The sequence below is a fragment of the Acanthaster planci genome, linkage group LG06 (assembly GCF_054643075.1).
Source record: "Acanthaster planci isolate LZ-2023a linkage group LG06, COTS_SCS, whole genome shotgun sequence".
NCBI classification, from domain to species: Eukaryota; Metazoa; Echinodermata; class Asteroidea; order Valvatida; family Acanthasteridae; genus Acanthaster; species Acanthaster planci.
The window spans coordinates 13,297,848-13,324,936 of NC_141782.1; the positions used below are offsets into that span (position 1 = coordinate 13,297,848).

The 27,089-nt window shown below is 41.5% G+C and overlaps 2 protein-coding genes across 2 annotated transcripts in view; one reads left to right on the forward strand and one right to left on the reverse strand.

Annotated features, from left to right (window-relative positions):
* Positions 1 to 7,935, forward strand: LOC110988661 (cystine/glutamate transporter-like). The gene is made up of 10 exons (XM_022252403.2): positions 1 to 982; positions 1,864 to 1,989; positions 3,191 to 3,293; positions 3,620 to 3,664; positions 3,904 to 4,027; positions 4,553 to 4,659; positions 5,127 to 5,223; positions 5,695 to 5,844; positions 6,590 to 6,770; positions 7,103 to 7,935. Exons 1-10 carry the CDS (start codon positions 355 to 357, stop codon positions 7,165 to 7,167), a joined length of 1,626 nt encoding a protein of 541 aa, XP_022108095.2. The 5' UTR covers positions 1 to 354; the 3' UTR covers positions 7,168 to 7,935.
* The window catches only part of vps35 (VPS35 retromer complex component), a 25,021-nt gene continuing 5,658 nt past the window's right edge, over positions 7,727 to 27,089 (reverse strand). The window contains exons 7-17 of the mRNA XM_022252402.2: positions 24,478 to 24,561; positions 24,025 to 24,134; positions 23,751 to 23,847; positions 22,806 to 22,954; positions 20,581 to 20,857; positions 14,647 to 14,736; positions 14,118 to 14,240; positions 13,440 to 13,619; positions 12,186 to 12,425; positions 11,513 to 11,656; positions 7,727 to 10,621 (exon numbers count right to left, since the gene is read on the reverse strand). Coding sequence (XP_022108094.1) covers positions 10,442 to 10,621; positions 11,513 to 11,656; positions 12,186 to 12,425; positions 13,440 to 13,619; positions 14,118 to 14,240; positions 14,647 to 14,736; positions 20,581 to 20,857; positions 22,806 to 22,954; positions 23,751 to 23,847; positions 24,025 to 24,134; positions 24,478 to 24,561 — 1,674 coding nt within the window. The 3' untranslated portion in view covers positions 7,727 to 10,441. The remainder of the gene's footprint in view (positions 10,622 to 11,512; positions 11,657 to 12,185; positions 12,426 to 13,439; positions 13,620 to 14,117; positions 14,241 to 14,646; positions 14,737 to 20,580; positions 20,858 to 22,805; positions 22,955 to 23,750; positions 23,848 to 24,024; positions 24,135 to 24,477; positions 24,562 to 27,089) is intronic.

Genomic DNA, 27,089 nt, shown 5'->3' on the forward strand with positions numbered 1-27,089 from the left:
GCTCTGAGAAGCAAGGAACATTCCGAGGTACATGCAGTGAGGAACATGGTGTGATAGTTAAAGCATAGGGCAAGGACCTATGGAACATGGTGTGATGGTTAAAGCATAGGGCAAGGACCTATGGTTAAAGCAGCCGGCTAAAGTTGAAGGGAGTGGACACTAAGACGGAACCGAGCTTCCTCCCTTGCAGTATCATGCATAGTCAAACAACTGCAACAGAAATGCGGACTTTTGGATTTTTAATATCGATAAAGCCTTGGACTTCGAGGTAGGATGTTAGTCGTAAATCTGTTTGTTTAAAAGTTGGGACACCTGAAAGCGGTGAACAGTTCATCTGTAGGCCTATACAACGCAATGTCGAGTAACATCCAACTCAAAGCACTGCGACGCACCTCTAGTCTACGGAGATCGAAGAGGAACGAGATAGGAACAAGCACCAGTGACATCAATAGCCTAGTTGCATCAGACTGTGTAGGAACCAGGGAGGAGCCCCCGCCGTGCGATGCCACAATTTACCCTACCAAAGAGGCGGAGTCCGGCGCGTCTCTCCGTCCAGCGACCAAAGATGCCGTGTACATGCGACGGCACGCCAACCTGCTCCATTGCTTGTGCCTGATCGTGGGGGCCACCATCGGACCGAACGTCTTTCTGGCCCCGTCCGTCTTCATCGCCAACTCCACTTCTGTCTGGTCGTCTACCGTGGTCATCGTCCTCTGCGGGGCCGTCTGTACCATCGCGGCCCTGTGCTACGCTGACCTCATCACGGCGTTCAAGGAGTCCGGTGGGGAGCTCATCTTTTTCTACCGGCCGCTGGGTGACCGGGCGGCCTACATTCAGGTTTGGGTGGCGTTGATCATTGGGCGGACAGGCGGGGCGGCCGTGTCGGCAGTCGCCTTTGCCGCATTGCTGATTTTACCCTTCTACCCAAGTTGCCTAGAAAGCCCTAAAGGACTTATTCGCATCGTTGCAGCAACCACTCTTTGTAAGTGCATTTGACTCCAAGCTCTTCTTTCTTTTAAATTAACTAACCAGGTTGGCTTTATCACAATATGATTTCACATTTGAATTCAATTAATGTTCAACATTCTGAATTAGGCCTATGATTTTTGCAAGCTTAGGGAACATTTTCTTTGACTTTTCATAAAGTACAGAAATACGCTTCAATGCCAACCTGGCTGAAAGACATCTTAAATCCAACCAAGTTATTTCAAACCCAAATCTGACTATTTTTGAATTGAAAATAATTATCGGACCCAAATTTTACTACTTTTGAAATGAAAATACACAAAATCATGTATTTTACCAGACTCCTCTTGCTGAATTGTTAGGCCTGCCTGATATTAAAGCTTGGTAAACGTATCCTCGTTTCTCCTCTTGAAATATTGTCATCTTTTCAAAAAAAGTCTTTGATCCTACCCCAATTATCCCTGTATACTAATAATTTTAGTCTAACACTCCGAAAATATATAATTTTGGTAGCCATGGCCAGTGAAGCTTACGAAAGTAGGAACAAAATTTAAATGAGAGAGCATTGAGAGAGACACACCCGCTAATGAGTTCGGCGATTTTTAGAGACTTTCTTTACTCCTTGAACTCACTGATGTACTTCTAGTTTTCAAAACAATGTTAGAGAGTCAGCTTATAGGACATAGGGCCAAAACGGCTTATCTGCGTATTAATTAAAAAACAGAACTTCTGAGATACCGACACACTTTGAGATCTAGTCTAAGCCACTGCACTGAGGTCAAGTCTGATTGCACTGGGTATGTATATCCAATTTCTCCTCAACATTTTATTTGGAAAAAAATCCACCATGCACGCAATGGTAATTTAGAGTGATTTTCTGTCTTTCATTTGATGCAGTGGCACTGTTTTACGTGAACTGTATGAGCGTGCAATGGACTCTGAGACTACAAGTTGTTTTCACTGCCGTCAAGGTGGTTGGTCTGCTCTTCATCATTCTAGCCGCCTTTGTGACCATTTGCCAAGGTAATTGTGCGAATTAGTGAAATATCAAAGGAAGTGGGCGGGAAAAGGTTTTGGGTTGGGTTGATGATTTATTTCATGGATGAAAACAATTTCACAGTCGTTTAGGGGAAAGAAAAAGTCTCATTTCCACCCCCCATCCACCAAAGACCTGGAGTCCAATATTGCATTTATGTGGCAGCATGGTGGAAGCTACATATCCCAATTCTAGTGTTTTTGCATGTAGATACCTCAGTGTGACCTTGGAGGGTTCCCTCGTGCGACTAGACTAGAGAGGGCACAAGGGTACGCATTCCTCGTCTTAGGGGCTCTTCCCTCCCCGAAGCCAAATAAAAGCCAAAAATATTACTCGATGGTCTAAGGCGCCTCACCCAGTGGACCAAATTTGTAAGACCGTGCTATGTCCTAAACGTTGATACCAGGATTGGCAACAAAGTGGCTGTTTTCCAAGCAAATAAACAAACTCGCGAGATTGCCATACATCACTGCCACGGGTGTGCTGAGCACTGCAGTCGCTTATCAGGGTCGCTCTTGGTGCTGCAGATGATGTGGCAGGACACAACAGTTATCATCCATCGTTACGGCAATGTGGAGGACTGGGGCTGACGGCACACACCAGCCACGGTCCTGTAGGCCTGCATGCACTTTGTAAAGGCCGTGATACCTTTGGCTCTGTCAAGCCGATTGTCACTGGAGTTGACAATACTGAACTACCTTTTGGGTATTTCGGCAAAGAGCGAGGCGCATTCGATTTCTGTATAGTATCTGGATATTTACCGGACCTGAAAGCACGGGAAATATATAATACCCTGTTCCGAGGGCTTGGGTCCACTGTCTATCCCCCTGATGTGTCACTGTCTCTTTTACGGGACCATGCGGCTGACGGAGATTCAAATTCCAGGGCCGTCACTGAAGAATTGTTATCAGGTTCTTTCATTTACATAATAGGACTGAGATTTTAATGACATTGGAGCTCACATATATTAACTGTCAAAACTCTTGCACTCGCCAGTCAAAAATATGAAAGCTGTGAAAGAAAGCACGCTTTGAATTCCGATGTGGTTCCTTCGTCCTTTGCAAATGCAGGTGAAAGCTTTACGAATCGGTAAAGAAGTTATGACATTTCGTTTTACTAATGCCACTCCGAATAATTCACCACATATTCCCAGCGGAGGAGTAACATTTGACAATCTCTCCCCCTCAGGTAAGACAGAGATCTTGCAGCAATCCCTCGCCTATCGGGTAGAGTTCGAATTCAGCAGGTTCGCTATGGAGATTTTCAGCATTGTAAACCTGTTTTCCGGCTGGTGAGTGTAAATTTATCTCCTATGCTTAGATATCGAATGGTGTGATTTAAATTCGTCGACTATAGAAATGTAAAGCAAAACATCCAGTCACACGACCTAAGTAACCTCTGAAATAAATAGGTGCTCAATACTTTTTAAAAACAGGTGTTTTATTGTCGGTGATAGGTCACAAATTGCCCACAAAAAAAACATAAGGAATGGCGCTCCCCGAAGCCCCACTCTAACGTCAATTGATATGCGTGGGCGGCTGCCTGGTCTGTTAATTTTTACCAATTATAGATCTATGTAAATTGTTCACATTTTTTATGCCATCGTTCCTAATACAGGGTTGTGATCGCTTACGTAGCGGAGGATATCAAGAACCTTGACTGGTAATGTATTGATCCTTAGATCAGATAATAATAAACATGTTATGTGACGATGAACGGTAACTGTATTTTAATTTTGAGTTTGACTTTTACTTTGCACTACCACATCCGTGCATTGAGTCGGGTCACTCGCAAAACCAAGAAGTAAATAGTTCAGAGAATTGAGAAGTCACCAGCGCTGTGTTAGGTTGCACAAACGAGTGGCCATCAGTGACTTTGTCTTTTTTTTCTCTCTCTCTCAGGACTGTTCCGCTTGCCCTGCTCATCAGCATCCCTCTAATTACAGTCATCTATGTCTTAATCAACCTAGCATATCTGACCGTCCTTACGCCCGAGGAGGTGCTGACGAACCCTGCAGTTTCAACGGTAACAGAACCACACACTAATAAGAAATTCTTTCTTGTACATGGTGCAACCGCAAGTCTAACCTAATTTAGTACTTCCACCATGCATATAGATTCAAGTCTTATCTAACTTTTTCTTGCTGAGTTTGTGCACCCATAGTTTAAAGAAAACACTTATCAAAGAGATGTTAATCCTCACTGTGTTAGTTTCTTCTCTTATCACTTTTCCCTGAAGTTTTTGGGAGGGAAATAAAAGACTTGAGAACACACATTACTTACTGCTCGTGATATTTGAGTTTAGCTTGTCATTAGGAACAACATGTAAGCAAGTAAGCATGATCTAAGTGCATTTTCGAAAGGAAAATTCTTTGTGAAATATTCGCCAAATCATTCTTCATCGCACCTTTAAAAAAAAATTATTATTAACAGTTAACGTATTTCATTATGTAAAGGAATGTAAAAGGTCACCGGAACTGCGTGGGAGATCACTGAAACTTAAGGGATTTAGAGACTCAGCAACTGACTAAAGACGCTGTTTTATGAACAGATATTTGCTCTTCGTGTTCTTGGCGAAAAGTGGGCGTGGATTATGCCTGTAACCGTGGCAATTTCAACACTCAGTGCATTCAATGGGCTCGTCATGGGGAATGGCAGGTAAGGTGGTTATCCCTACAAAAACCGGGAAGAGGTCTTTGATTCCAAGTTAATCTCGTGAAAGCACGGTTGGCATATCCTTCAAAATTAATGATCTGGAACGTGAATTTCCAAGTTAAATTTCAAACTGATAGACGATGACCGTGCAAAAGCCACATGAGCAGCATTTGATATATCAGATGCAAACCTAAGGAATAAAACTTATTCAACCGTTTTAATTGAAAGCGACAGCCAAAGTACATTAAAGAGTCCTTTTCGTTCAAATGTTTAAATTTTGTTTCACTGTCACCGATTTAGTTCCATTTCCTGTGACTAAATATTCCTGAATACAAGACCAAATGTTCAGATATTTTCCTACGTCGAGTTGCCAGGAGATAGAGTGGAATAAAAACCTAATTACGGCGAAGTCAGGATTTGTATACCGACCCAGACATAGTCTCATGAGTTTCCAAACCGCTTTCTTCCAGGCTTTTAATGGTAGCAGCCCGACTGCATTGTGCTCCAGAGATCTGGTCCATGCTCAGCATCAAGAGGAATACACCCACAGCAGCCTTCCTCACATATGTAAGCTGCCTCTGTAGTAGCTTCCCCCGACTCCTGGGATCATCCAGAATTCTGACCAAAACGCTATACAACATGTAATGGATTCCAGTATCATTTACTTGTCCCTCTTGATTCTCTTCCTATATTTTGAGGAACACCAACTCTGGCATCCAAAAGGAAACCTTGTGTTAGCCTACCGCGGTGATTAATCCAGAATTTGGGGTGATGCTGGGAGGTAGCAACTGGGACTTTTCAACAAAAGTGACCCTGTGACTCTTTTCCATCAGAAATTTAGAAAGCGTTGGTAGTACAGGTTGTGAGAATGAAAAATAAGTAACACAAACAAGTAAAATGGTAACTCCTAAAAACGTGCGCAAGAACAAACATACACCTGAGATAATGCACAAGGGCTGTACCTCCTTATTCCTGCTCTTGCAAAATGAAAAGTGGATGAAATACACTTCTTTTTATTGGGTATTGTCCCACGTCCAGATCCCAATCTGCCTGATCATGATCCACATCGACAGCCTAACCATGATCCTGAACCAGCTAGCTTCCTTTGCCTGGATGGGTGTAGCCATGTCCTGCATTGTACTGTTGATAATGAAGAAGAAGGTGCCTGACATTGAAAGGCCCTACGAGGTAAGTCATGCGATATGCCGATTTCTCGGTCTTTAAATGCAATTTCAGGCATTTCATGGTGGAGAACTCAGTGAAAAATGAAATTGTTGCTACGAAGAGCGAGCACAGTGGTTACAACAAAAACCACAATTTGGGTAACTGAGCCTCTACGAAACACCTTTCCAAAAATTTATAGACAATTACCTAGTCGCGCCCAAAAGCTCACAGGTGACCTGGAGAGTCTCTGTTACTTAGACCACGGAGACCAGAGATGTCAACTCAGTAAATTTGGCCTGCTTGCTCTAACCAGCATTGGAAGGCATTCTTGGCCCACAGTGGTGCATGGCAGAGCTGTGGTCGGCGACATCACACGTCGAAACACAAGTGTGGTCGCTGGAAAATGGGGATGAACAAGTCACAGGTTAAATAAACAGTTTTGAGTTGGAAGCGAATGACTTCCTCAATGGACTTGCGGGGACTTAACAGCATCGCTCCATGCACAAACATTTATCAATACGCGTTTAAGGTCGGTTCATACTCCAGGCGAACGTGGTAAGCGAAGCGAATTTGACGTCACGAAAGATTTGCGGCCAAATTTCACTCGAGTTGATGAACTGTGCTCAAGTTTTGCGAATTCGCAGCTCCAATATTTGAGCTCACGTCACAAAATCGCATTTGTATTCGCTTTCGCACCAACTATGAACCGGCCTTTACTGTTACAGATTTGACCGATTTGGACTTGTTTTTCTTTCCATTTTGCTACCAGGTTCCAAAAGGTTTTCCCATCAGCTTTCTAATCATCAGTCTAATTCTCATCGGCTACTCAATGTACCTGAAACCCGTCGCTGTGGCCATCACAACGGTTGTGGCCCTGTCCTTCATACCGCTCAAGAAGTTCGTCTATGACAAGGTGATCGAGAAATGGCCGCAACTGCTACGCCATGGAGGTGAGTTGCCTTACTTGTCAAACACATTCGCAATGTGCGAGCAAGCATCTTCCAGGCACTCTTCCAATTCAGTAAAACTGCAAACTCCTTCCGCAAGCATGTCAAAGTAAATGTATAGACATGATAGATGCCAACACTTTCCCATAATGAACTGTAAGAATGTTCCCTCTCCGTTGAGACTGCCACAGACCAGAAAAGAAATCAACTCTCTTTCCAAAAGAACTGACGATGGCAAAGTAGACAACTTGACAGGTACCGAAGCGCATATAGGCCAGTCCCAATTACTTACTATTGGGCATAATGAATTATTTGCTCTATTGTTTACTTTCCAGAGAGGATTTCGTTATTTCTGCAGAAACTTCTCCTAGTTGTACACCAGGAACATCAAACCTACTGACATCCATTACTGGCAAGAAGTTGCACAGTTCACGGATACTGCACAGTACACGAAATGATTCCATTCATTCTCAAACTGCAGTCAATCACATAGGGAAACGCGTGTCAAAACTACTACTGTTGAAAAAAGCCCGGGGAGTTGTTACTTTTTATAACACATGATTATGAAGTGCATCTACCAGGGTGGATGATCAAGGCGCCACAGCGCTGTTACCCCTTGCTGATGGGGGCATAGGCAGTGCTCTAGGAAAGAAGCAACTTGACACAAAATGCCTTGCTTAGGTGCACAAGCACTATAACCTCCCAGGCTGAACTGGAGCCCAGTGTTTGCCAAAATGATCCACAACTCTCGAGATCGATGCTCCAGGCCAGAAGTTTTGCAATCCTCGCAAACTTAGAAGCCAAGAAAACCTTCCGAGATCATTTGTATCCAGCAAGTTTGAATTCTTTACATTTCTATTCTGGATTTTCATTTTTCAACAAGTACACAAACATCTAACAAAATAATAGTAAAATTTCATTTGAGATACAACACAGGAAATAACACCTCCAGCTATCTGTCCATTTTCTAGTACATGTATATTTTTTTATCTATTATTAATTTTCACAGTAATTACATGTACAAGCTAAACATAAAGACACTTTCATGAGTATGATGGTAGTGTCGATAAATTCTTACAATGACTACACATAAAGCTTGTCTGTAAATCAGTCCCGTAAGATAACCACGTATTTGTTTTCTTTTAAAAGCGCAGAAAAGTTTTTTTTTCACTCACATGACTAGACATTAAAAAAAACAGCATTAAAGAATAAGTTTCATTTCGTTCAGAAAATGCCAATCATTTTCGAATGAAATTTATTCTATCCTCCAGGTATATATTGTTATTTCATTGTATTGTATTTTGAAAGATTTGAAAATTGGCTTATTCGTAATTACTGACCAAGCACATAATGTTCAAAGTGCATTTTTGTTTAAAGTTTGACATCAAAATGAACTGTTTCACTTCATCTATTTCGTTTATATTGTATGACGTAAACAAATCAAAATTTCATAGTCATTGCTGTGGTTAACGTTCAACCCCAGGTTTTGATTTAAAAAAATAACGAAAAAAAATTCCAAAAAAAGTTTCTTGTATCAATTGCCTGGAACACACTTAAGAGTCTATTTCATCCACAATGAAGGCATTCGACACGCTTTAGGGTCTTGACTTTATTTTTTTTCTGGAGAGTTCTGTTGCGGTCTTTATCCTTTTTCTGAGCCATCGCTCTTCCCCCAAACCTTAACAATACTTTCCCCTCTTCTATATGCTCAAAGAGGTGTTACCCTTTTTTTAGTCGGCACAGTTTGCTTCCCAACTCTTTTAGGCAAGGAAATTGGTGTATGCTGTAGCTCCAAAGCACTGGCTCCAAGGGTTTTCAAAATCATGTCTCGCTGGACTGATTTGTACACCAATTTTAAGATTTAACTCAATCAAATAATCTTAAATGCTAAAATAACCCAAAGATGTAAGTATGGTTTTCATTTTGTCTTAACAATGTAAACCAACACGCAGTTCCAATGTCAGAGACGAGCCAGAAACAAAGCTGCAATTAAAAAAAATCCTATGACTAGATATACATGTGCCTGCTACTTAGAGGTGGCTAAAACAAGTGTCCATATTGTTTCCAAGAGATAGTATCACGCACTCGAAGTCGTGTCTACTATACCAGTGAGGGAAAGCGTTGTACTTCATTTTGATTAAGCAGAGGAACTCATAACTTGCATGTGGGGACACTGAACAAGGGACATCCTTTGGTCCCTCCTTGAGTTTGCCCTGTGGAACAGTACACACATGTACACTAACTACACCTGTTTGCATATGAATCCGGTCCCACAAAAATAGGAACAAAGCAATCTTTGTCAAAGACATCCTGCAATTCATCAGAGCATCACGCTCATGAACATGGAAACACATTCCTTGACTTCTTGAGTCAAGTGTGCTAAAAACCAACTTTCTATGAAATCCCTGTTTAAACTGCTCGGCGCCTGACTGTCTCCTTCACAGTAAAGTTCAAGTTTTCCATTAGAAATTTTTCCATTTCTGAGTTGAAACAATTACACTCTTCCTTAAAAGTTATGCCATTACCTGTTCACAGATACAAGTAAAAAACAAACAAAATGTAATAGTGGACATATATATACAAATACAGTGAGAAATATTGGAAGTGTGAAAATTATAATAGCCTCGGTTGAGAGACAGACAAAACTGAAACTTCTCATCTCAGGAAATATTCACATTGCCATTGTCATCAATTAATTCATAAGCCATGAGGAAAAACGAGGCAAAGATTTAAGTCTTTGTGAGAACTTCAACTTGTTTTTCTTACTGGAAAAATGATGTTTTTCTTTCTTATTCCTACAACAATTAATTTTCTGGCCTTTAGCCACGTTGTAAAAACTTTACAAGGCAGTGTGAAAGAAACATCTAATAGATTTTTCGACTGGTAATGGAACTTGTAGAGCAAGACTCCGATGCTGCTAACATCTGCTATGTATCCAAGGTCATACAAGTAATCCTCTGGCATATGTACATTTGGACTTACACTCAGGAAACGATTAGTAAGACTGTAAGTATTGAGTCAAGGTGCAAAACTACTGACTTGTTCAAGAGAGTCACTGATACAGACGAGCACTCTATAGACCAATGGCATGGGCAGCCAAAGTTTACAGAAAGTTCACCCTTGATTAATAAGGGTGGTGTTTTCGTTATTAAGTAGCAGTATTTATTATTCAGTGTTTTCAAAGCTGCGTGATATTTTTTTGTCCACTTAGTGGATTATTCTTTTGCTTTTGTATTGATGGCAAGCCATAGCTCTCCAATCCCTTGTGGGCAAAATCAATAACAGTGACATGACAAGAAAAAGGTCTGTTAGACTGTGACTTTCAGGCTTATGGGAAGACTCAACAAACAGATCATGTCAGAACCAGAACTGAGTTTTCAAGGCAATGCATCCTTTGGCAAGTTCCAGAGATGACCACTTGTAAAGAACTGGTCAATTTCCCTGGTAACAAAGGCACAAGTGCACCCTGGGTAACAGGCTTAATCAACCAGTGGTTGAAAAATGGTCGCCACTCAAAAGTGTGGGTCTGTTTCAAGAATGATGATGTAACGCAACTATATTTAGCTCACAAACCGGTCTTTCCTCCCCAGAAATTGCTTTGTTCATTGGAGGACTCTACTGTCAGTGAGTCATTCAATGTGAATATTTCCCATGATGGCCAATCCGTCACCTGTCTAGAGGACAATACCCTGGTAGGAGGGTCCTTCCGAGTCACCGGCATCCATCTTGTTCCGCAGGTGCTCGAGGGTGTTCGTGAAGTGCTTGTTGATCTGCTCCGTCTCGTCGTTGTCCTCCAGGTTGGGCAAGTCCTCACGGATCTTCTCGATCAGCTGGTTGATGATCTGGGCTGTCACCTGTTGAGGAGGGCCAGATCTCAAGAAATTTATCCTTATTATTACAATGACACCTTCAACGTCACCAACTGACTACCGAGGAGTTTCTGACAAAGAAATACCTAACCTCCCAACTCTTCAGAATTATCCTCTGTGGGGGAAACCCAACAACAAAACTTATAAAGGGCATCAAGCCCCATGTAAGGAAACCAACTTCTCTCCTCCTACCTCACTGTGATATTTGTACATTTTTCAGTCAAACCTGGCACAAACGAAGGGTGGTATTTCTCCATACTTTGATGGCCCATGTGGAAAATAGGCAAAGTGTAAGCGGTCTACCAACCCTGACTTGTAGCGCCCTCTCACTGGTCTTACAGGAAAAGGCAAGCTGATGGAAAGTGTTTAATTTTTGTGTCCAGTGCACATGCAGTGACTAGACATTCAAACACACTGGTCATGCATGCTCAGCACATAGCGTCATATGTGCACAGACCTCTGCATGGACATGGTGAATCTCCATGAGAGGGTTGGTTGACAGAAAAGTGCCAAATCTTGTTTCCCAAAGGAGCGAATGGTGACTGGACTCTTCTTTCTTCAGTCTTCCACAATCTCCCAAAAACTGTACAAGGTCCTGACAGGATGAACTTCCAAGAATTGCTTCAAAAGCAGACAATATGACTTAATGAATAGGCAGAATTTAGCTGAGTGTGAGGCAATACAGCGTGCAGTCAAGTATATGTACAGGTCTACTGAAATATCACTGCTCAATAAACATGTGTCAGAAGTTTGATAAGTTGGCCAGAAATTCCAACCTGGTAAATTTTGTCCCTCTGCTGGTTCCCAAATGGCCATTCATTCTAACTTGGCCACAGGTCTCAAACAAGTTCACCCCAACATACTAAACCTCCTTACCTGGTCATTTCCTTTCTCAAAGTAATAGATGTACCGATTGAGAATCTCTACAAACAGCTGGACTTGGACGGTGGGGTCCATGCACTGCTTGGCAATACGCAAGGCTTTCTTCAGACACTCACTGACATTCTTGGCAAATTTCAGCTGCAAGAAGAATACATAACGCTAAATAAAAATCATGCCTTCAATGAAATTTTAGTGTTGGTTGGAGCAAATTAGTTTAATTTAGACGAGCAATGTTCAATTTTCTGTACTTTGCGACTGTGTTGGACATTTGGACAAAGTTTACATATATTCCAAATTTGGGAAGTTACACCAAACAAATGTAACAAAAATCCCAAACATTTCTGGTTAGGACACAGTTTCTGATATACTTGTGTGTATATTTTGAGAACGTTTCAACGGTATTCTTTAGGGTAAAACCGTTAACATTTGAAACTGTGTGACCTGATCCAACAAAATGAGTTTTGAGGCCATATATTCACTTATTCGGTTTTACTTTGTATCAGGCAGAGCAAAGTAAGCTCTTCATTTTGATGCATGACTCATTTTGCCACTCTGATGGAAATGGGCAGTAGGTTCCTACTGATTTACACTGTTCAAGAATTTCTCCAGAAGCCGTTAACTCGCAAGTTGCTATACTAACTTAGGACCCAATGTTTTTAGGACTGACCTCCTCCCCTCCACTCTCCAGTGTCTTCCCGGACCAGAAGAGGTGAGACACCATGCCGACCGCCCGGCACTGGTCGGGCTTCTTGAGCAGCTTGGAGGCAATCAGGGCACACTGGGTTCGCAGGGGCTCGTGGTTCTCCTCCCCAAAGAAGCTCATCTGCTCCAGGGTTGCGATGATGAGGCTGATGGCAGCCAGCTTGGCCCGGGAGTCCGAGATCTCGTCCTCAAAGCATGCAAAACACTGCCGGGGGAGGAAGGGGCACAGACTACTTGACTGGGAACAAAGTATATCTTGCCTCCCCAAAAAAGCCTCACCCTACCAAGAATACAGCTAATTCTCTTAATTCACAAGTCAGCCACACTGAATTGAAAGCAAGGTTTACTTTTTCATTTTGGCACCTGACAATAAAAATCAAAAGCACTGATATTAAACTTCATTCCAAATTAATATCATTTGTGCTGATGAAGAATTTTAACTTTTTGATTAATTACACCTAAAAACATATATGAAAAAGAGGCACGGAACCCAAAACAATCTGGCACCACCCCATGTAATAGATTACACTGAATCAGAGCACACTCAAAAATGGTTTTCCCATTAATAAGGCTTATTTAGCAGGCTTTCTGTCTTTTACCAGTTTCCTTTCTTTCAAACACAATCTAGCAATCTAAGGGTAGCTGATAAGTTGAACTTGAAGTGAGTCAACTTCAGCTGACATTTATAAACGAACACCTATCTCCACTTGTTTCGTCTGAATACTCTGTGGGGGCAGACTGCATGTTGAACCTGATTGCTGAGCACAACCTGTTGTGGTAGTAAATATCGTTGTGGGCATGCCTGGGTGTGTTGCAAAACATGAGGTTGTGGTAAAAATATTGTGGCAATTGGCTGTAAATGCCAGTGTAAGTTGGCCGATATATCTTGCCTTTTCATAATTGAAAATGGGAGTAAATTCTACAGGGGGTGTACAATTTAGACCAAGATTTTGATGAACTTTTAAATCAAGAGAAGACGCCTTGCACATTGGCACAGTTTACAGATAGATGCAATCTGTGCATAGCAAGAGGTGACACTTTGCACCTTCCGATGATGTCCCATGGAAAGTGAGCCCTCTAAAGCATATGGAAATCGAGTTGCCTATGTAAATTTCAACTGGAAAGACACACATAAACCAACAAGATTTCCACAAGGATGTCAGGCACAGGGTCTCTCTCTGTGAGGGTGTACTGCCGCACTCAGCCTTTAACGCCTTACCTGCGACATAAAGTCGTAGGCCACCATCTCGTGGTTCTCAAACTGCACGGTGCCAGCTGCCAATGCCCCCTGCAGGAAGAGGCGCAAGGACAGCTCCGGGTACTCTGCCTTGGACAGTGCACAGATGGTCTGGTGACTGAACTGCAAGATCTTCTGGCACTTGGCTTCCCATTTGTCGTCCTGTCAAAGGGAAGAAATAGTCAGGGGATGGGGAAAACCTACATATACATGTAAGCCTCTTGGTTTCACCATCAGAAAGTAAGACTGAGTGATTCACACGTCCATTTGATCGAATTTTGGAATATCCAATAATATTCAGATGAAACAAGATTCTGGGTCCACTAACCATCTATGACAGCAGTAATAATTATGCAGATAATCATACATAATAAGTCAACATGTTAAGAGGTTTCATGTACAGTACTGAATCAACAAATTCCAACAATAACTAAACAGAAAAAAAATGGCAATCTTCATTCTAAATGTGTCAGATTAACTGAAGAAAAACTACTATGTAGATGACACATGCAAATGGTAAACACCAAATGCACTGTCCAGAACTTGCAATGTACAATCATATAGAAGCTGAGCTAGAATCACAGCCAGAGACAGGTAAGTACATGTATGTGCAGTAGAACAACATCACACAAATGCACAACGCTGCTGCCTGGAACCTACTTCCTCTGCTAAGTCCTTGTACTGGTAGGCCAAGCGGTGGGCAGCAAACACTAGCGGCGGTAATGTGTATCTGATTCTCTTCTCCCCGCCTGTGCCAAAGTGTTTCCGAGCGGTGTGCAACATCTGGAAGAAGTAAAAAAACACCACATATGAGCTTAGCAGGCTTCCATCCAAGTTTCCCCATAAAACTTTGAGCAGTTCCTGATAAGAAGCAATCGTACCTGCACAAGAATGTTTATTGCAACTGATGCGAGCAATGACGCAGATAAGTCCACAAAAGTTGAATCATGCTCAATATTACCAAGGGCCAGTGCTAAGTTGTCAGCAAAAAATACCAAAGGACAAGCTCTGGAAGAAGTGTATTAAGAATGCACTTGCAAGACTCCACAAAAATTGCAATCCAATTTGACGCCACCGAGATATGAACCAAGACATCAAAATCACCCCCTCGCCAAAATATGTAAGAATACTCCCATTTTCAATCTCAAATCAGTGGGGGAGAGATGGTCTGTTCCTCTACTCGACTAACCTTGGCTTGTTGGTCGGCTGTCTCAGCCTGCAGTAAGTTGACAAATCTCCCCATCAGGCCTTGCTCCTCTGCAAAGTCATCTGCATCCTCCTGAGGAGAAAGGAAAGGAAAGATGAGCGATGACTTGGAGCCCAAATGCCAGCATCTTAAACGCTGTGTATAGGATTTCCCGATATTGTTTCAACATTTAAGACAGGGCGCGAATAATGCTATCGTCAAAATTGCTAAGAAAAGGCATTTTACAAAATGTGATTCTGCAAAATATTTGGAATTAAATAGGAGGTGGGTTAATCTTTCCAAATATCACAAAACCAAAAAATTGTCCTCTACTTCAATACATGACTTTGAACCCTCAAAACAGGAAAGTGTGGGATGTGACTTTACTCTCATTTTGTCGTGACAGGCCACATACATGGAGTATTGTGTTAAATACCAGAGTTCCACCCCAATATTTGCCAAAGTAAAGGGATAAATAGCAGTTTTCACACTCTTCCATAATGTATTTGCAGGTCCATCATTTTTATTAATGTAATATTATAATTAATTTTTTTTAACTCTTATTACAGTTATAATGTAACAGTGAAATGCTACTGCGTCGCGCGTGTCATGCATTTGTGTCACGCAAGTCACATTTTCTTCAGGCCATTTCTCACAACAAGAGAGACTTGGCACAATGCAACCTTTGCGTGGATTAGGTCAGAGTATTAAGTTTTTAGTTCAGTAAAAATTTACTTTAGCACACTTGTACATTCATAGGAAATGCTTTTAGAATCAAAGGATATGAAAAATCCCCATTTCTATCCTGTCATGCGAGTCACGCCAAAGAAACCGTGATAACGAAAAACAACAAAAATAAAAACTAAGAGATACATGTACATTCACAATGCCTTGTCGTAATTACGTGCTAATTTGAGTTGAATAAGTGCCATGTTAGCAACAGTAATGCATTAAAACTCAACATTTTGTTCAAATGTCACGCGAGTCACCATGAAATGGCTGACATACAAATCCTATACACTAAGGAAAAGGAAAAGGAAGCCAGACTGGTCCAATGGTACGAATAGTACGGAAAGCAATGCCCACAGATTTCTAAGCCAGATTGGTGAAATTTAAATGTATACAAGTTTAAAACATTAAAGCCAAACACCATAATGGAATACAAGCTCTAACTCTAACATTTTTTTTACTTACGCCATTTAGACTTTGGTTAAATTTAGGGCCAACTGTACACATTGCATGCAGGTGTAAAGCACCTGTATGACCCAAGTGCTCTCAAATCAATGACATGCTTCCTTTACCAAACCAACTCGAATAAATATAACATTTGTGACTAAAACTAGAACTAAAACTACCATGCATGTATCTGAAAGTCTTGAGGAATTTTAAAGAAAAAGTTCCCATGTACATAGAAAAACATTAATGATTTTAAAGTGAATTTGTGGCCAACACAATCACCTAAATGAGTCATGAAAAAGTTTTCACCGACGTTTGTTTTCAGTTGCATTCTTGCAAATGATAGTTTACATGTACATGAACATGACTTGGTTCGACTCACAGATAAATACAAACAAGGGTTAAAAGATTTCCTTTTGATTTTGACAACAAATCAAAAGAAAGTACGTATCTCTGCCCAGCTGTAGTGTGCCAAGCTAAGCTAAAATTGGGTCACATCATGTGAGCCAAGAGATGGAAGTCTGCATCATGTATAAGAAAGTCACTTTTGGTGCAAGTACCTGACCTGAAAATCACTGACCTTCAAGATTTAAGCATGCATGTACATGCCAAAAAAGCAACATGCTTTTCCATGTGCCCATATTAAAGGAAAGTGTAAATTGTGTACGTTGTAAAATGTAACGAAGGTGACGTACATGTAGGTCTTGGGCTGTGTGCACAAACAGCCAACAAAGCATCTACAGCAATTAATGAGAATTAACCCTAACGGTTCTCAATTCTCCAATTTCAATATGATTTTACATACACTGTGACCCTTGGGGTTAGGGTAACATTCCATTGCTGTGATTGTGTAAAAAGTTCCCAGAGAGAAAATTTGCCTTGGCTATCAAGAGTGAATATCCAGACCTAGAGTCAAGGTTTATGCCTGCTTTTGATATTGCTGTATTCCAGGTAATGAGCTGAAGCAACCACTAACAGGCTTCATAGAAAGTGAAGGCGACTGCTCTGAAAATGTACCTTCTGTACTAAGCTCTGTGATTCTGCAAAGCTTTCTGAAGTACCTGTACATGTATGGCCTTGAAGAAATTCTTTTCTTAACAAGACAGACTTAGTGTCAGGATTGAAATGTAACTGCCCACAGACTGAAACCCTTGAGCAGTTCAGGCTGCTCACAGGAACCTACATGTACAGTACATGTATAGTGTATGCCAAACACAATTTGGTTCAACACTGGGACTTGGATGAAGTGGTCCACCTACCCTAGGAACACATGCAGATACATGTACTGTGAATGCAATGGCATGAGTAAGTACTGTAGCACCTGTTTGCATATCAAATATCAAACACAGAACAGTAAAATTAGTGCCGTATTTTGGAGGTTTGTTTGAAGAAATGGAAAAGTGCAAGGTAGAACTACTTTAATCTACATGCACATGCACATGTTATGATTGATTGTAGCCTTGCCTCAATGGAATGCATGATATGGTACATGTAGGTCAACATTTTTCATAGAACTTGAAATCTGCAGCATTTAAAACCTTGAAACCTTGCACAGAAGTTTGTAGTCTGAGCTGACTGCCAACATTTCTTTGAAAACTTCAGAATCCAATATTTTATCATTTTTTGTGTGTTATTCCAGTTTTTTCGGTTGATCAGTTTTTTTTTTAGCTTCTTTTGGAAAAGAGTCAGGATTTTGAGGTTGGCATGAGCGAGAAAACTGTTGGGCTAACAGATCCTAATGTTGTCGTGTATTTTTGTTTCCAGACCAATATTCCTAAAGGTTTAAGGAACAGCATGCACACTTTTTGAGTCATATTTATTAACTATTATATTATATTGTTGCTTTTTCTTTGGGGGGGAGGGGGAGGGCATGCCTGTCTCCATGCTGTGTCCAATCCCCTTTTACCACACCATAGAGTTCTACACCACACACAGCCAAAAGGACCATCTACAGTTACACTTTGCTGCTAGGTACAGTATGGTACAAGGATACCCATATCTTCTCATTCAGGCATGTCACTGCCTATGCTGCCATACATATACAGTATTATACCATAGAGTTGGGTTGTAGCTCTATGATTATACAGTTTAGCAGAGTACTGAGTTTTCAACACAGGCTCCCCATGCCCCAGTCACCTCCTGCTGTTTGCCAGACAAGTCCCCCTCTCACCCAGTGAACTTTCACCCACTTCTCACAGGGTGTCCCTTGCTGCTTCCTGTAAGAGTGCCAAGGCCACATCACAGTGGTAGCTAGACCTTTAGCTGGTGTTTGACAATCCAGAACCATCTGGTCTGCAGGTAAATCTTCAGTCTTGATTGTGTATTCTTTTTGCGGTTGACCGATTATTACCCCCCTGGGGCTGAAGAAGGAAATATTGTTAAGGGCTTGGAGGGCTCTGGCTTGACAATCTGAGACAGCTGGGGGAAGTGGTGGGTGACTGACAAGTTTAATACTGGCTGCTGGTGGTATGGGTTCCTAGGGGTGCCACTTCTATAACATTACGGGACAATTTCACTTTGACCAAAATCAAGACTTGCAAAAGTCACTCCACTGTCCTTGTTTGCAGCATGCCTTGTTATCGGCAAACCAGGTAAGAGTACAGTTGTACATGGGGAGTCAGGTTGGCATAGAGGTTCTTTCCTTGCCTTCCACCTCTGCGGTCCAGGTTCGAATCCTGGCTCAGTCCACATGCGGATTGGGTTTTTGGTCCCTACTTGAGTCCATGGGTTTTACCCAGAACATTCCTCTGGGGTTTTCCTCCCACCTCTAAAACTGCTGTAACTGCTTTTCATAACTCTCTACAAGTTGGTATGATGTTTCCCCGGGGTGCTTGCCAACTTTACAATACAGATAGATACCGATAGTTGTATGCGTATACAGGTATGTTTTATCATAATGTACATGTACCGTACATGTACAGGTGCACTCCAAGAGTTTTATGTGACCTAAAAAACAAAAATCAGTTTTATCATAACGCACATGTACATGTACCATACATGTACAGGTGTATTCCAAGAGTTTTATGTGACCTAAAAAACAAAAATCAGTGATTAAGAATTTCTCCTGGAAGTAATTTTGCAACATTCTTGAAAAAAATATTAAAAGCAACAAGATGAGTAATTTTGCTCTTGGGAAAAAATTTTGACAAAGGGCTGCTCACTGGCTTACTGTCATTTAGGCCTACTCAAACAACCATGAATTGTCACAGTTAAAGACATTTAGAACAGCATAATATCAAACATTCCAGCAGATTTTTGTACAAACATTAAGGCAACATTGAGGTTTTTCTTCTTGGAATGACATCACAGTTCAGCTCGTACGTAGAGGAAATCCCATTAACATCAATACCAAAAAGACACAAAAAATTCTTTTAAAATAGTAAAAAGAACTAGGAAACAGGGACAATTGAAATACAAAAGGTGCATTTTCAAGTTGTCAGCTTGTCAGTGAAAAAGGGCTTGCATAGACCCTTGAAATATAAACAAGTGTCTGCCTCAACAACACCTGCAGTATTACCTGTCATGGCCGGGGGCCTGCATTGAGGGGACAATTTCTTTTGTCAGGAAACTCGGCAACATGTTGTGGGGACAAAAAGTTGGCCCTTGAATAATTTGGCCCTATAATGATGAGGGTTCAACACCTGCTTAGTCCCAATAATGACAGTGCCAGCATGTGCGTCCCAACACCTCACTAAATACATGTATGACTGTTTCATCCTACGATATGCACTGACCTTCTTTGAGAGTTCTCTCACATTGGGTGCAATCAAAGCATTACAATAAAAGAGAAACAATTTCACTGTGATTGCCAAAATTTTCATGTCGTGCATTTGAGAAAAGTAATTGACCTTATTCACAAGTTGGCCATATTAAATTGAAAGCAAGGTTAACTTTTTCACCTTGGGAACTAAAGAATAAAAATGACAGAAAATGAAATCAAACTACGTTACAGATTGATTTCATGAATGATTTTAAATCTGTGATTAAATGTTTTCAGCAAGATTTTAAAAACATCTAACTCAGGATGGAACCCTACATAGTCTGGCACCCCCATTTGACAGATTACACTGACAAAGACAGATTCAGGGAACATGATCAAAAATAGCTTCCTTGTGAATAAGATCAATTAAAGCTGAGAAACCAAAGTCAAAGCTCTTGTTGCTTTACCAACATCATTTGCAAAAAAAATCTTTCATTTTATTTCCTGCCTAATGGATCTATTTCTTCAAAATGTGAGAACCATTAGTTGTGAAATTCCCTACCAGAGTTGGCTCTGCTATAAACGCACAAAAACGGTCCTAATTTAGCTGTTAAAACAAATCAAACCAAAAGCTGGTGTTAAGCACATTTTTTACAAACATGACCGGATGAAAAAGCAGTGTTACTGCATGGGTTTGACACATAGTTTGCCCAATTGCTGATGTTGTTATTTCTCGCTGCACTTGTCCCAGGTGCTGGATTATTTTCGGCTGAAAATACCAACTACCAAGATACCACAGCCACAGCCCTTTATAAAGTTGGACTTTAGAAATGCTGACACTTGGTGGGTATACGTTGATGATTTATGCCACAAATTCTTGCTGCATTGTTGCATTTCCATAATTCTGAGATCATGCCACATAGTGATATTTGTTGCAATGCCTGGCGGTGGCCCAGGGCAGTTTGTGTTCACTTTCAAGCCAAGAATGAACCAACACAGAGAAAGTCCTTAAAACCTAACAGAATTAATGCACCTGATTGATCAATATGAAAGATGCTCACCTCTTCTGGCTGATCCGATTGGTCCTTGACCAGCGTGGCCACCATGCTCAATATGGCGTCAGCCTGCTCCGACGTCTGCACCAGGTTGCCATTGTCCAGCGCGCTGTTGACCACATGCAGGCTCATGGCCTTGCGGCCGGCGTAGTCCAGGTACTCAAAGAGGGGGGCAAAGTTGTCCAGCTTGAGTAAGGTCAGTACGTTGCTGTAACTGTCGACAGGGATCTTTAGCATACGGGTCAGCTCCTTGGCAACGGGGCTTGAGCTGGCCAGACTTCCACTGGTTACAGGATTCAACCAAAAACACAGCATGAATCAAATGCCATAGGACACAAAACACAAAGAAAGGGTGTAGCCATCAGTGTTTCCCAGTAAGTATAAATTTTGGCAAGTTTTTCAGCGTCAAAGATCACTGTTACAAGTGTGAATAAACATGCAAACTGTAGGATGAATGGAACAGTATGACACTTCATGATCTATCAAAGTTGTTATTCCATTTTACAATCAAAACAGAACAAAATTCACCTGTGTTTTTGACAATGAATTGGACACTCCCTTTTAGTAAAAAAAAAAAAGAAATCCCTCTCTAGTTTCAATCCAGTCATGGCCTTCACAGAGACTAAACACTATGACCACTGGGGACACATTGAAAGTGACAGTAATACAGTTGGCATAGGGCAGGCACCACTAGTATCCGTTGGAATGTGTAATCATCCATCCCACCCTTAGCCCAACGGCAAAACTTTCCACAAGCCTGTCTCTTCTTTTCCTATCTGCCCAGAGCGAGACCAATTTTCCTGGAAGTGGTGGCTCCTTCGGTGACAACTGCACTACACTGTTTTATGAACAACAAATGAAATCTGTGTGTTGCAGTCACGTCACTATCAACCAGATGAAGCTTGATAGGACACCCCCACTAATCTGGCTCTTTCAAGCGATTAGGGGGGTGCTTCTGCTCAAGGCAGATTGAGGGGGTGCTTTAAAGGTGGTGTACACCATTGGTCTTTAGCTTGGCTGATTACGGTGCGTAATATTCACTGGAACTTACATTCCACTCACTTGTTTCATGTTTGAGTCAACTGCTTTGTGAAAAATCAAGAAAAACAGTGTGGTATTTTCAACGCTTAAATCAAAGGTCTTGTAGTTTGTCTGGCGTAAAATCTATGGATCACAGGGCGTTCGTAGTAAACTTACATGCGAACATCGGGGTCAGGGTGGGAAACAAGCATGACAGGTTCTCATTCCCTTAAAAAGAGCAGTTTTCAACGGCTAGGAGTAAAAAGTGAATACACTTTGGAGTGATGCGCCTCCTCAACAATGTACATGCAGTATTGCGGATTCGTGGAAAAACTTCATCCAGGAACACAGCAGTCAACTCATGTCTGTGACATCGAGACGAGTGGGCCTATATGATAATGCACGTGAGTGCGCGATCATGTTTATAACGGCACTGTCATGTCAGTTCACACGTCAAAGAAAGTCTAAAACTCCATTCATAGTTAAGTCAATAATACTTATAAGTAAAGAATAATAATGTCTTAAACCAAGGGAGAATGAACGTGTGGAAATCCTACTTTTTGTTGACGAAGATCATCATGCTCAGAAACAGCTGCCATATTGGATCATACCATTATTATCTAGGGGTGATTTTGAATTCGCAAAGGTTTCCCATTAAAAAGCCTTTCCTTTAAATGAAATTCAACTTCACACTGATCCAATTTATTTTCTACTTTACGCCTAACACTCAGGTTTCTATAATTTCAGTTCACAGTGCTTTTGGTGAAGGAATGTGGGTAGCTTTTAGCTGCTTTTAGGTTTATCCATTCATTAATGGAGACTCCCACAAGGTCTAGAAACACTACATATAAGAAAATTGGCACCTGTTAAAGGATGTGATATGTGAAGTGAAATTAACTCTATTACCATGGTCGGCCAACCATCGTAAAAAAAAAGAGAACAAATTTTTGTTTTCTTGAAAACTACAGCATTCTGGGTGGAAATATTTTCCAGACTGATTGAGACAGTTGTGTACTTTCTTTCAAGTAAGATATTTCAGGATTATACGGTAGTCCGATTTTCGGGATTACACCAATGGTGTACACCATCTGGCATGCATTTCCACCTTTCTGTCAGGTCAGACCAAAGAGCATCCTGAACCAGGGAAACCAAGAAAAATTAGGTCCCTGGACGAAATAATCATCTTGTCAAAGGAGGTGTTTTGGACTTACGGTTCTATGCCGAGTTTTGTGAAGATTTCCACGGTGGACTTGAGCACCTTGTCAATGAAGTCCACTCTGTCCGGGTAGCACTTGAGGGCAAGATTGATGAGAGAGACTTGAAGGGCTACCACGTCCTCTGTTGGCATGTCCTTCCTGGCCTAAAGGGATCAAGGGCAGACAAACAACTGAACATTCCCAAATCTCAACTTTGTCAACTTGTATGCTCATGTAAAGTCCGTAAAGGGGCCAGCAACAAGTCCTTCACAAGGCCAATGACTAGTCCTTTGGCCAGTAACAAGTCCTTTCACAAGGCCAGCAACAAGTCCTTCACGAAGCCAGTAACAAGTTCTTAGGCCAGGAACAAGTCCTTTCACAAGGCCAGTAACAAGTCCTTCACAAGGCCAATGACTAGGCCTTTGGCCAGTAACAAGTCCTTTCACAAGGCCAGCAACAAGTCCTTCACAAGGCCAATGACAAGTCCTTAGGCCAGTAACAAGTTCTTTCGCAAGGCCAGTAACAAGTTCTTAGGCCAATAACAAGTCCTTTCACAAGGCCAGCAATAAGTCTTTCATGAGGCCAATGACAAGTCCTTCCAAAAGGCAAGTCGTAAGTGACAGGGTAAAAGTGAGAAAGGAATGCTTCTGTAACAGTTCATTTGAATAGCTTGCGCCTTGGCTTAGGGCTGAATGTCTTGTGATGGATTTGTGGTACACTTGCAGTAGCTTGTGATTGATGGGGATTTCAGTTATACCTGATATTTGCCCTCTCTGAGCCGGATGCTTCTAGCTTGACAAGCAACTATGTTTTGCTCAAGAAATTGCATGCTATCAATTCAAAGACCATCGTGCTTTTCGGTATTAAAGTTTGAACATCAAAAGCCTACAAACTGCTTTGATTTCAGAGGCATGTGCTGTGAAACGAGGTGAATTGACCAGTACTCCCTGCTTAATTTACCTCTATAATAGCCGAGATCTTCTCTGAAAAGATGTCGAACAGCTTGAGGTCTGACGGGATGCCAGTGGTGTCGTCTCTGCAGGCAAACAGGGCCAACCTGTGAACGAAACGTCACATAGAGATAGAATGACCACCGGCTGAGGAAAAGGGAAGAACTTTGTGCACAGCAGTTGGGAAAACTTTCACAAAATAAACATCATGAACACATGAAACAATCTTTAAGATTTTGCTCTGATACGACAATGAACACTGCAAAGGCACAACGTTGCACTACCTGTCAATGAGAGCAATAATGATGTTCTTAACGTTGACACTGTTATTCAGTTCTGCGCAGGCTTTGAGGAATGGACTCAGAGTTTGAAGGTGAAACTCATCTGGGAATACCTGGAATAGAAGCCAGAACTGGATTAAAAATCACATCCTCAACATTATATTTGTCACTGTGGCTTTAAACATTCTGTCGTGGGATGCGTCTTTGACTAGGTTTGGTTTTTAGCCAGGCACTACCTACCAATCTGGGCAGTTCACAGCAGCGATAGAAACTGGAAAAGGCATATCCTGCTTCAACCGAATTACTCAATTTGAAAACTGTTTCATGTTGTTGGCTGAGCAGGGCTTCCAGCCAATGTACCAAAAAGGTTTGGGGTTACATGCCCTCTACTAGTAAAATGGATAACTGGAACTAGGAACTAGGAAAAAATGGCAAAGTGTGGATGATTGGACTAACCTGAATGATGCATTCCATGAGGTATTCCTGTGCTATGCTATCCCTACAGCTGACACACTGCTCCAATATATCTGGTAAAACAATCTACCCAAAAACAAAAATCAGTAGTGAAAAAGGAGTCTCATTCATTATGACAGTGAACCTACATCAAGTGGTTCTCATAAAAGTCTAACAAGTCACTCTCACAAAAGCATTATGGAACCATCAACTTTACTGGTAGTCAATCCACGACTTGTTGAATGGAAACCATAAACAAACACTGTGCCTTACTTTGACACAAACAAGCACATACTCAACAAAAACCAAAATTCGGTTTTTAAAGCTGTAATACTGGAAATAAAAATGTGATTAAGTTCCCCAATTTTTCAAACATCTCAGTACATGTTCTGTACTTCGGACATTGGTGGAACTTCAAAAATAGCCATCAGTAATGCTGAAAATAGCACTTTTCATTGTGCTTTTACGTACACTTTAAACAGAAAAACATTATTCGGTAGCCATTGGCTCCTACTGGGGAAAATTCTAGGGCGCAAGCACTCTTATGAAAGTTTTGTAATCACGTTCGCTGAATATTCATGAACGTACATGTACGTACACACATGTAGTATGAATACTCCGTGTGTACATCGTCCATCCATGCCATAAACAGGTCAAGGGAGGGCAAACAGTGGCATATCCCGGTATAAGGATTATAGGGAGGGGGGCATAAGATTTTCTTCTGTCCATATTTCTTCCAAAAAGATTAAAAAAAAAAAAAATTGTCTTCAAAAACCACCCTAGGTCCTCATGCATGCTGCATTGTGGCACACGCACTGCATCTACACCCAACGCAACATCCTGACTACTACTGCATCCCCATTCATGGACAGTCCAATTGCTGACTTTTCCTAATGACCATGTGACCAAAGAAAGTACTGTCATTAGAAAAACCCAAGTGAAAACAGATCAGACATGTCATGCCAAGCATGATCGGCAAAAAGACGAGATTTGCTACACGAAGATACACGAACAATTAAGCGGCTGATTTTATTTATCGGGGGAAAGAAATCTTTAGGTAACAAAATACTACATGTAGTATCTCAATGTTGATTATTACATCCCAAACAATACCGCGAGAATAAATAAAACCTGCAAAAATAATCACTACAATGCCGCCACAGCAAAGCCACGCAGCCACTGCTCACCGTGGTGAGCACGTGCTCACGATCGTGCTGCATAGATGGCCAGCCCATGGCCCAGTGCGTGTCTGCACTTTATAGCTGTAACCACAGAAAAATGTACACAGTGAATGGGTGTGTAGTTCGGAAAATGAAAATTGAGCGTTATATCGGTAAGAGCGTTATATCAGGGAGTGCTATAACGGGAATCTACTGTATGCCCTAGTCTACGATAAAGCCCCAGCAGCTTTATTAATTAAGAATATCCGAAGTTAACTGGTTAATGTTGAAGTTATTCCCAAATTATTAAACTCAGTGACGGGTTTTAGGCCTACAACTTCCAACGTAGTACAATTAATATTTGCGGTCGCGCCGCGATATTGTGGAAGAGTGCGATTCGATCATTAGGTCCACTCCCATATATGTTCCGTGGTCATCATGGGACAAGTCCCAGATCTTCACTGTTTCATACTTTGCATACTTTTCGAGGTGGATCTTATAAAAAAGACTGAGTTGCCTGCCTTTTTGCAAAAGTAAAATAATTTTGAATAGCCAATTTAAGTTTGCAACGTACGCTAGTCAATGATTACAGTGGAACTACACAAGGGTGACCGCCCGGAAGATGGCAACCAGGGTGGTGGTACTATAGCTAAATATTGAAAACAGTCACAGGTCTACAGATTTATCATCGTAAACCATCGAGATACATTGAATAGTTTGTCGCTAAAATTTTTAAATCGCGATTTCAAGTCGCCCGTCTTTCTGCGTGCAGGTGGTTTGTATTCACGAGTTGTCCCCACTGCTCATGTTTATTCACAGCTCCCTTTGTCTGGATGACAATTACTGTGATTAGTCCAGCCCCAGTTCAGCTCATTAAACTCTGCCATGCTTCAGTGCGCGCGCTCCGGTGCAGGACGCATGTTCTCGCCCTCCTTGACAACGCCCAACCGATCAGGAAGAACACGGGCAAGACCCAGAATAATGCCGCGTTGCCGCCTAAATGGCCCTGGTATCCCTATACAGTGCATCAACAACATGTGTTTAGATCGGGAACCAACCAACATGTGCGTGTGATCGCAACATCTGTACAGTATCGTATATGTACATTTACAAAGCACAACTTGAAGGTCATGACGGTAAGCTTTAAATCCATGATGCGACTTGCGCTGCCATTTCTACTTTTCCGGAACGAATTTTCAGTACATAATCATTGCTTTTCTGATTTTTAAGCATACTTAAAATTGTTCAAGTACATTTTGTATGCAGTTTGTGAGCTATCTTAAATCGCAAATGGTCGCAATATGATGGCATTAGCAAAAATCTGGTCACATTTGTGACTGACTTAAGCGCTATTTAAAGCATTGGCTTTTACCAAAGTGCATTACAATTACAACCCTTGGGTAGAATGAGGCAAGAAGAAGTAAAATAACCTGCCCGAGACTGCTACATGCTGGA

Excerpts from the sequence above, each read along its gene's own strand:
- LOC110988661 (XM_022252403.2), top strand. The coding sequence starts at position 355 with ATGTCGAGTAACATCCAACTCAAAGCACTGCGACGCACCTCTAGTCTA. Across the intron at positions 1,990-3,190 it reads CTTTGTGACCATTTGCCAAG|GTAAGACAGAGATCTTGCAG; the intron begins GTAATTGTGCGA and ends TCTCCCCCTCAG. Across the intron at positions 6,771-7,102 it reads GCAACTGCTACGCCATGGAG|AGAGGATTTCGTTATTTCTG; the intron begins GTGAGTTGCCTT and ends TTTACTTTCCAG.